At 32.3% G+C, this 11,497-nt stretch overlaps 1 protein-coding gene across 2 annotated transcripts; it reads right to left on the bottom strand.

Moving 5' to 3' along the window:
* Positions 1-209: 209 nt before the first annotated feature.
* LOC134271780 (ras-related protein Rap1-like) lies at positions 210-6,017 on the bottom strand. Of its 2 annotated transcripts, none has more exons than XM_062753990.1 (7): positions 5,333-5,486; positions 4,168-4,237; positions 2,477-2,545; positions 1,826-1,882; positions 1,397-1,537; positions 524-677; positions 210-473 (listed from the first exon to the last, which is right to left on the bottom strand). In XM_062753990.1, the coding sequence occupies exons 1-7, from the start codon at positions 5,341-5,343 to the stop codon at positions 418-420; spliced, it is 558 nt and encodes a 185-aa protein (XP_062609974.1). In that variant the 5' UTR covers positions 5,344-5,486; the 3' UTR covers positions 210-417. The 2 variants fall into 2 exon arrangements, with proteins under 2 accessions (XP_062609974.1, XP_062609984.1); XM_062754000.1 differs by lacking the exon at positions 5,333-5,486 and adding an exon at positions 5,877-6,017 and having other exon boundaries at positions 231-473.
* Positions 6,018-11,497: the final 5,480 nt, after the last annotated feature.

The raw sequence follows: 11,497 nt of genomic DNA, 5'->3' as shown, positions 1-11,497 counted from the left end.
AACTCACTTGGGATTCTACCAATTTCTAGTACGATTTCCCATATTTGTATTTTGCATCAAAGTCTAACATGCATGTACTCCATTCTTTGAAGTATTCTTGAATGTGAACTTGATAAAATTCTTTGAATTATTCTTGTATGTTAACTTTATAAGATTCTTTGAATTTTTAACTTATGTTAACTTGATAAGATTCTTTGAAATATTCATGTACATTAACTTTGTAAGATTTTTGTTGTCAAACATCTTTCATGTCTTTGGATGACGTCTATACAGTGTACAAAATTTCATGTCATATCTCTTTTAGTGTTTCACCCATTACAAAGGTCCCTGTATTAACACAATCTGTGAGGTCTTTATATGATGGGTACCATATTTTCAGATTAATATGTATCTTACCATATTCACAGATTTTCTACCTCATTCCCAGATTAGACTTACTTCATTGATGTGAACTCTCTTTTTTGCTGAGGTACCTATATATGACTTATTACATTGATATTAACTTTCTTTTTCGCTGAGGTACCTATAAGACTTACTTCATTGACATTAACTTTCTTTTTCGCTGAGGTCTCCATGAATTCACAGTTGAAGTGCCGGGATAAACCCAGACCTTGGTCCTTTCCTACAACCCGCTCATCTTCTAAGTCACATTTATTTCCTACCAGAATCATAGGTACCTGGTCAAAAAACAAAAAAGTAAAATATTCATCTTCTGCACGTTTTAGTCACATTTATATCCAACAGAATAATAGGCACCTGGTCAAAGAAGAAAATGAGAATTGGTTTACAAGTTAGATGCCAGTACTCATTCAAAATCATGGATACATTGGAATTAGGGAATTTTTTCTGAAAAGGTAGTAAAAATTAACTATTCAGGGCTTCAAATAATTGATGGCCCTTTGACCTTGGGTCTGTAAAATTAGGATTTTGTCTAGTACCTTTTAAAACAGCATGAGCCCTTGAGACCTGTATTTATTTTATGTAATTCAGCATGATCAGAATGAATTAAAATTCATTTACACTAGGGCTACTCAACATGACAAATTTGTGTTCCCAAGTTTTATCTGAATTAAATTTTCTTGTGTGGCTATGTTGTTCTAAAGAAATGTCAATTAAATCATGTAAATATCAGATGAATGTTTCTTAGAACAAGTTGTCTTGATTAATATACTCTTGATCCTTTTTATGTTTTCTTTAAAAATTAAGTAAACAAAATATAAACCATAAACCAATTCAACACCAAGTATGAGTGAAAAACACGAAGGCTTCTCCCGTTTTGCAAATTATCTCATGTTCCCCACTACCGTTGATGCCCTGGCATACTCTGCTATCTAGACAGTGACTTAAACATGTTAAATACTGGTAACTCGATAATTAAATTTGTATGAAATCTTACATCATCTGTGTCTTTGACTCGTAATATCTGTTCTCGTAAATCCTGAAGATCGTTAAATGTGGACTGTGCAGTGATGGAATAAACAAGAAGAAACCCCTGTCCATTCTTCATGTACAAATCCCTCATAGCCGTGAATTGTTCCTGAAATAAAGAACAATTAAGTCAATAATGGCTGTAAGAAGAATGGGTACATGATTTAACTCATTAAACCTAGGGCTCTATTTCATTAAATCTAGAGTAGTTTTCAATACAACGACTATCTTTTTCAACAAGAAATTTTCTTTTTTCCTCTTATCAGAAACTTGATTACAATCATAATGGGTTATTTATTATCAGGTTTGATTTCCATATCCCCCCCCTGTAATTCCCCCTCAGGTAACAACCCCCACCCTCCCACCCTGCAAGTTTTCTCCCTCCCCCAACACTCACTGTCCCTGCCGTGTCCAGAATCTCTAACATACACTGTTGTCCATCAACCTCCACTTGCTAAAAATAAAAAAAAACAAATTTATTTATTTATATATGAAGATAAATTTTAGTATAAATCAGAATGCAACCATGTAGGTTATTAAGTAGCTCAGCATTAAGTCACGTCAGCACAAAGTTTTGTTAAAATTTACTGGTTATAAAATTGTGCCAACTGAATATAATGACTTTTTTATACAAGAGAAGAATACACTGATTGCAAAACAGAGAAAAGTAAGTCATATGTTAACATTTATTTGGTGCTGTCAGTAATTAATTCATTTGGAGACTTTACATTTCTGTGCAGTACATCTTATGGACAATTGGACATTTACCATATTTGAGTTAATGTACATGATGCAGTCATGTGGTTCATTTAGTCACATGTATATATATGTCACTGACACATGTATTGATACACAAGTACACACAGTTTATGTCTTGTAGATGATACACTTAACGTATACTTACCATGCGTACTAAAATACTTCCTTTTGTTTTGTTTAAATTTCTTTTGTGTCCTTATAGTTATACACATAATGATGTCTATCATATCTATAGCTCAGACATTAACTGAATCACTACAGTTCAATGATTTAATAACTTGTCACTTACTTTTCTATAACTGTCTTCTATAGTTGGATCATATTTTTCTACAAATATGTTTTGTACAAACTGCACAGTCTGAAACAAGAACAAATTACAGTGTATAATACTTCAAATTCATAATACATATAATCATTTTCAGCATTTTCAAACAAATCTTCAAAAGAGTATCAATACATAAGAATACCTATGATATATCAACATGATCGAAATTTAACATTATGGGACTTGTGATAGGAATGTTATAGTACACTTCTTTTTCTTTCTTTTTTTTCATTCTTACTCTACAGTTCTCTATAGACCTGAAGGTTTTTTTTTTTCTTATTAGGCAGATTGCTCAGCCAAGTTATAGGTTATTAAGTCGTAAATTCAAAATAATAATAATCACAATATGTACAGTAAAAATAATACCATATTCTTTTCAAATCTCAAAAAGTATACATTTTTTTTTTGAACTTATTGAAAGCTTGCCATGTCATGTTAACAAAGTAGTGAATTCATTATATTAATTCATGTAGATCAAATTAATCTGATTCATCCAATTTTTCATATATAAAACAATACCTTTAATGTCCTTTATTATGTTCATACACAAAATGTATAATTGTAAATATTCCTCCTTCAAAATGTAAATTTTATGGGAAAAAAATGCCTGGACTTTATCGTGTTCATGGTCTATTAAACAAAACTTTCAAAAAAACTTTATCAGATTGTATCATACAAATGTAACCTTTTCCTACACACACTAAAGGAAAGAATTGTAAATAAGCAAGTAAAGATGAGAAAAATCTATGTTATGTTCAAAGTGATTGGGAAGGCCAAAATGGTCAATGGGACTATGGCGCAACTGTCAAAAATTTTAATGGGCCATTTTGAAAATGGATGGGCCATCCATATAATCTGAGGGGCCATTTTAAGAAACAACAAAATGACCACAAATGTGAAGTATGAAATAAAACACGTTTTTAATGAACCGAATCTAATTTTCAACACATGCAATGCTGCAAATTTAAAGAAAACCGCAAATAAAATAATTATATCCGTATCTTGTGTTAAATTACATCGCAATTTGGATTAAAACCACCCTACCCTACAAATTAATGTCGTAATGTATCGAATCACGATAAACCGGAAGCAGTTTTTTGCGGGATTCCACCAATGAGATTTGTTGTTTTAAAATTGATTGCAATAAAACGAAAGTAAAACAAGTAAGGAAGTCAAACGCAAAATGTTTCCAAATCAGATCGCTAAAAATTGAATGCGCACCTTGGCGCAAACATTGAATGATTTAACGCGCCATTTTTCACTTCAATGCGACAATGGCGCCTGGCGCAAGCCCTTCCCAATCACTGTGTTTATAATACGAGACAGATTTTAAAATGATTGACATTTGATTTTATGTACACTACCTATCTTAATCTGAAAGTGTCTGTTAAATATCAGCTGATCAACATTTTTACTGATACCAGCTGATCAACAATTTTACTGATATCAGCTGATCAAGATTTTCACTGATATCAGCTGATCAACATTTTCACTAATTTTGATCAGCTGATCAACATTTTCACTGATATCAGTGAAAGAACATTTTCACTAATACCAGCTGATCAACATTTTTCACTGATATCAGCATGATTAACATTTTTACTGATATCAGCTGATAAACATCACTTTGTGTGAGTACTTAAAAGTGTACTTACCAGGGCACTTTTACCGACGCCACCACTGCCCAGTACAACAAGTTTGTACTCCCTCATCTTTACCTGGGACCTGGCAAAATAAAAGAGAAAAACTTAAACTCAGAAGCTATCAAACACATTATAAAACAATAAAGACTTTATGAACTTAATAAGTTAAACTGGTACTTGTCAAAATAATGAAAATTAATTAAAACATATGGTCTAAACAGATAGCCATGTCGGGATTCCATTAACATGATTAATGTGGAACCCAGCAGGACAAAAAAGTCAAGGAAAGTCAAAGAAGACGAGAAGATTTAAGTCAGAAAAAGAAAGGAAACAATGGGATTTAATGCCGGAGTGATTCTGCTGTCATAGCAAAGAAAACGAGAAGATCCTTAAGTTAGAAAAAGAAAGGAAGCAACTGGGGTTTAACCGTGGAGTGATGCTGCAGTCATAGCAAAATTTTAAAATCCAAATGAAGAAAACTGAAGATCAAATCAAGGGCCCAAATTTCTACAAGGAGATGCAAAATTCAGTCAATAAAACAATAATAAAACTGTTCCAATTCATCCTTGATACATGCGTATCCTTGAAAGTTTAAATTTTCCATAAATTTAATATAACCTCTGTACCTGTACCCACTGAAAAATAAATTTTGTAACATAAAAGATTAAAAAAAATATGAGTAAAGTCAGACAATTGAACAAATACTGATGATGCCAGGCAGCCATTAACTAAATCTGTTAGGGCTGATGTATATGATGCTGATGGTGTATGACAGATTCTGTCTCATTCTCCAAACACGTTGTTTAGGTGAAAAATCAGAAAATTAAAGTCACTGTAGAAATTTCTGATAATTTAGCACACTATATTACGAGGATGGAAAGGAATTACACACTGTGTAATTCCTTTCAATCCTCATAATAGAGACACCCTTGACAAAATCTTAGAAAGATCCTAAATCATTATCATAAAGATCAATGTCCTCATCAGCATTAGAATTTAGCTACACGATGCTTTAACTTGTCAATGTTTACATAAAAAGTCACACTCAGGAGTGGCTTTGGTGAAAAAAGTTTGAAATCCAAAAAATATACATTTCGCCCATACATCATACAGAAGACAAGACGAAACTCCCCGTCAACAGCCACATTACAGAGACATTCTGAGTCTATCTACATACCTATTATCCATATTTATGTAAAAATGAACTCGGGTCAATCGGAATTCAAAAGAAAATAAAACACAAACATAGATCTACATGAAAACAATTAGCCCATTCACAGGCATCTTTAAAACACAACATTCCTCGGAAATTACTCATCGTTTAACAAACTCTGCTGGATTCCTGACTTACGCTTCAGAAACAGGATGGGGATGTTACCGTCAGAGGCGGAAGCGCTTCAAAATGGACGATCGGTTCCGCTTCAGTGATTCAAACAAAATGCCTTTACCCCCCAAACCAGAGTAAACTTACACCAAATCTACTCTATTGGAAAGAATCTTTAAAATTCAATCCCTTTTTACAGAGTCAGTCTGTCTAAAGCTTTTAATCTGCCTGTTGGGGAAAGATGTTTACATGAGAAGTCGCACCCACTTACATCTCAAAAATAGCTAAGTTCAGCGTCAATAAAACGTCTTAAACTCCCTTCTTAATAAAGAGCCAAAGATAAAAGTTACTAAAAATAAATAGCATTAAATATGCATCGCCGTACACCGTTACTTACCTCTGTAATATGAATAATTGTTTATTTCTGTGACGTCAATTTATAAATGTCGCCCTGATTCTAAATTTGGAATTGTACGATCCCACAATGCATTTCGAAGGCATATAAAACGCTTAAAACCTTTTCATGAAGCGTTCTTTTTCCGGAAATATCAATATATTTAAAAACAACGATTTTTTTCTTTTTTATGTTAAAGAGCTAGAAATATTGAGTTTTATCTACTACATATAACAATTTATCAAATAAGGATGAGTAAAATATTTATTCCAAAGTTTTTGGAAAGTAAATCTGTCGGGAATCGAATTTTATATTCTCTATCTTTGCGCACGCGCAAACTGCCTTTTCCTTTCTGCCTTTTCTCCATTTTCTATCGATCTGACTTTTTACACATTCACACATACACTTACATACAGACATTTAAATACTTAAAGCGATACACCTTGATCTTATTTGATCGGCTTTCCGCCGAAATGATGAGAAAGTGTGGGCGTGAGTAAATCCCGTGATAGACCACACCAAAAGATGGCATGATGACGTGAACGGATATCATAGAGGCTCCCCATGGGTGGTCAAATGGCCCCTGGGTGTAGCCGTGGTGATATCATTCAACCTACTGATCCATCAAACTCACACAAAAATATCAAGTATACATGAAAAAAGTGAGGATATAATGAAATGGGTTCGTTTTATACGTAAATAATGACAAACACCATGTTGTAGATATGGATAAGTGTATATTCAATCAGTATTATCACAGCTCTGAAAGATATAAACTATATATTAAATATTTTATAACAATACATACATGTAGATCACTTGCCAGATAGCACGGTCAAAATAAGAGTTATTGCCCTTTAATTGTGCTCATGGATAAAACATCAAGAGTTATCTTTCTTAATCAATAATATGTACAGAGTATAAATACTGGAATTTATAGATGAAACAATAAGATCAAATTATATTGAACTCTTCCAGAATAATATAATAATATGGACAATATTCAAATATATATATACATCATACCTATATGTGATATAGAGCCATTATCCAAATACAAATGATGAATAATCTATAACTCAGTGATCTAGCTGTATATAAATAAAACACAACTTTACTATATTGTTCTCAAAAATATAAAATACACTGATATATGAAATCATTACAGACCGGTCTCTTTATTGAGCTGCGTTAGTAAGATTATGGAAAGAATAATATTTAAACACGTGTATAACCATTTCCATGCAAATAATTTGTTCTACAAGTATCAGGCAGGTTTTTTACCTGGCCACTCAACTGTTTACCAATTGCTGGAAACATACCATAGTATAGTTAAAAGTATTGATGAGGGGAAGTCATGTTGTATGGTCTTTTGCGATCTATCAAAAGCCTTCGATAGAGTCTGGCACAAGGGTCTCCTTTTAAACTGCAAACTTACGGAATATCCGGCAATCTTTACGAATGGTTTAAATGTTATTTAAATAGTAGGAGCCAGAAAGTATTGTATAAAGATATCTTATCATCTAGCATGACCATCAATGCCGGGGTACCGCAGGGCTCTGTACTTGGTCCCCTACTTTTTTTAATTTATGTAAATGATGTTTCAGAAAACATGTTGTCACTATGTAGATTATTTGCAGATGACAATTCCCTACAGAATTCTTCGTCAAATGTTGCCAGTATAGAATATAACATTAACCACGATCTAAATATTTTAGACGAATGGTCTAAAAAATGGTTACTAAAATTCAACCCTTTAAAAACTAAAGCTGTTTTCTTTACACTGAAAAAAGATTTTGAGCTTCCTAAACTTTACTTTCAACAGTGTCAGTTAGAATTTGAATGTTCACATAAGCATCTTGGTTTACTTTTTTCACAAGATTTAAGCTGGTCTGTATACATTGATAGCGTTGTTAATACTGCATATAAAAAGCTTGGCCTTTTGAAAAAGCTCAAATTCACTCTTGGACGAAACACTCTTTTAAAAATGTATACAACTTTTGTCAGGCCCCATCTCGAATATGCCTCAGTTGTCTGGGACGGCTGTACAGTTTACGATATAGAAAAACTAGAGAAAGTCCAGCTAGCTGCAGCAAGAACCATCACTGGTCTCCCGATTTTTATTTCTAGAGAAATTCTCTATTCAGAGACAGGATTGGAACCCCTAATTACAAGAAGAAGAACAGCTAAATTAACCACTATGTTTAAAGTACACAACAATGTTGTACCCGATTATCTTAAACAAATATTTCCAAAAACTCGCGGAATTGAATCTACATATAATACAAGAAACACAGAAGATTACTCTATTCCCAAATGCAGACTTGAAACTTTTAAAAAATCTTTTGTACCCTCTGCAATTAATTCCTGGAATTCCCTTTCTAAAGACGTGAGAGACACAACCTCTATTAGTAAATTTAAAACAAGAATATGTTCACATCCCTCAAAGCCACCTTCGTATTTTTCATATGGGAAACGCTATTTAAATATAATTCATACAAAATTAAGGCACAGTAGTGTACTTAATAATGATCTTTATCGAAGAAATATAATTGACTCTCCTAACTGTTCATGTGGACAAATTGAAGATGTATACCATTTCTTTTTTGTATGTAAAAAATATGAGCGGCCAAGAAATTGCCTCTTAAACAATATTTTACAATATAATCACTTGGCAATAGTCAACTCCCATCTCTTATTATTTGGTAATGATTCATTGTCAGTTGATGTGAATAACAAAATATTTCACTGTGTCCAAAGGTTCATTCGTGATTCAGGTAGATTTTGATCCGTTTTTCTTCTTCTGTTTCTTTGTCATTTAATCATATCTGTACAACTTTCTTTGTTTATGATGCGATAATTTTACTTGTGACCATGTTTATTATTTATTATCATTATTGTCATATATATATATATTTTTCCAAATAACTGTTATAATTGTAATCATTTACATGTATCATTATAGATCTACTTATTGTAAGAACTCTGAATCTTTAGTAGTAAGTGTCTTAACTTGAAATATTTTGTATTAACTTGAAATATTTTGTATTTATCTTGTATATGTATAACTTTACACCTTAAATTGTTATTTTGGCAATCACTAATTTAATTATTGTATATATTACAGGGAGAGGTTTTTTAAGTTGCAAGAACTTGTTACCAATCCCATTGTATAAATTATACAATAAAATATGTTCAAAACAAAAACAAAACATTACTTTTCATTATTTACAAAGTCATAAAATAATCGCAAAGACTGAATCTTCATACTTCATATTAGAATATTAATATTTAGGAATTAAATAGATAGTCTGGTCCTGATTTTTGAAAAGAAGGATAGAGATAACTTCTAACGGCAAATAATTATTATTTGGTCCAGCATAGTTTTTTAACCTAATTCGAGTATGCTGAATCCGAAAAAATATGCTGGCCTTCATGAAAATGGCGTTAAAGAGGTCAAAATGGCGATTCAAAATGGCGGACGTCAAATTTTTCTAATTTTCTCTAAATGGCGTTCAAAATGGAGAAGTAATGAGTGAATATCTAACTGAGTGTAATAAAACTATACAAAATAAAATAGAATGATAACATTATTAGTTTAATTCAGAAAATTTAGTCGTTTCTACACTTAATTCGAATTTTCTCTGATTTATTTGTCTATTGTTTCTTTATTCTTCTTTGTTCAGGATTTTACATTTGCAGATATCCAAACACTGCGGATTTGTATTATTTCCTCTACATTTCACTATTCTACAATTGAATGATGGTGCAGTTGTAAGTTAAAAGTCAAAATGGCGATTCAAAATGGCGGATATTCCTTTTTTTCAAACGATTTCTTAATGTCGTTTACATAGGAGAAAGGATTTGTGAATATCTTACTGAGCGAGTACAATTAACTATGTAAAATTCCAATAGAACACTAAAATGATCACTTTAAATCTTAAAATTTAGTCGTTTTAATTTAAAATGTGTTAATTAGCTCAAGATGGCAATTTAAAATGACGTCATATTCACTCGAATTTCGTGAAGTACTCAAACTGCTTAATTTTGAGTCGTTTTGCAGAAAATAAATTACAATTTGTTTTTTATATAGTATATACTCAGTATATGGTATATTGATTAGTCCATTAAATATGAACAAACAAAAAATACTAGAAAAATCCTTTTTTATGGAAATAGTTAAAACAAACTCGACTTAAGAGTTTCCAAATTTTCCCCCTCATATTTTACCGTGTTCCAAAGCCTTTGAGCCCCCGACCACCTAAAATCACTCCTGAATCCTGTCTTTATCAACTCGGATTTCTACCTCAACATCCCTCAGGACACCATCAAATATATCTGAAGAAATTCTTGTCCGATGTCATCGAATACTTTGTTCTATCTTTTTAGCACTTATAAGAATTTAGTGTTATCTCCTAAAATCTTCTATTCCAGCTTTATTTGCTATATGTTACTGTCTGTCTTCGGAATTTTGGTATTTTCAACACTCAAGTAAAATGGTGCCCCGTGTCAAAGATGACAACCCACTTGGCACGTAAAAAATCGTTTCTCTGGAGTTCAAAAAAGAGTAAGCTCACTGGGGGCCGCCAGAGAAACTTCAAGTCCGATTATTTAAATAGTTGGTCCGCCGAAACATGGCTAAAAAATTGCCGACTCGGCGTTAAACAATATACAATCCGTCAATCAACACTCAAGGAACAACACATTTATGTTCAAATGTTAAAATGTCTATTTTGTTTTCCAAAACCTTACGCAAAATGAAGTAGATGTACTGTGAGCAATTAGCTCACTAAATGACACCCCCGTCGTCCATATGAATATAATAATGACAGTGTCCATGTTTTGCTATGTGAAACCCAAAATATGTGTTGGATCAAATAGTAAAATAGGAGGAGCACAATGGCAATATGTAATAAAGATTCTGTGAAAGTTTCATCAAATTTCATTCAGTGGTATGAGAGGAGTTGCGGATAAGAGATGGGTACCCCAAAGCGTAACAGACTGACATACCGATTACTCTATACCCTCCTGCATTTCAAGCGGGAGGGGGGGTATTAAAAACCTCTGATATTTCGTGACCGCGTATAGATTTGTTCCATTAGGGTCGAAAGATCATTTTATTAGAAAGAAAAGTATCAAACTTTATCATCTGGAATCACATTGTGTGTATATTTTGGTGAAAAAAGTTGTATAATTATGCAATTTAAGTGGTACCAATAGACCTAAGCCATGCTTGACTTCGATATAGTCAATACTTTTCTTGACAACAAAATTTTCTTGAACACTCCAAGAACTTTACAAGTCAACTAAATGCATGCTTCTTTGTTAGGATAGTGAAAGGTTTTATCAAGAATCGAGGGAGGTTTGAACACAAACATTTTCTTCTTTCAGATTTTGTAAATTTCAAATTTTTAAAATTTATATACATGTACAGTGTTCAATACAAAATTGGTGGAGGAGGACCGTTCACAACATGAAATATTTGAGAATGTAGTTGAATTTTTGACTGAGAATAACAAAATGCAAATTTGGGGACACAGAATCAGAGCTGGACAATCAAGAAAATTTATGGTTTACGTCTATTATACTGATTATTCTTCATAAATATGTTAATATTTGGATAT

Source organism: Saccostrea cucullata, unplaced genomic scaffold (genome assembly GCF_032062105.1).
Source record: "Saccostrea cucullata isolate Sc308-1 unplaced genomic scaffold, CSIRO_AGI_Scuc_v1 ctg13810, whole genome shotgun sequence".
NCBI lineage: Eukaryota > Metazoa > Mollusca > Bivalvia > Ostreida > Ostreidae > Saccostrea > Saccostrea cuccullata.
The sequence above is the reverse complement of the archived record's forward strand: the minus strand, read 5'-3'. Positions and strand labels throughout refer to the sequence as shown.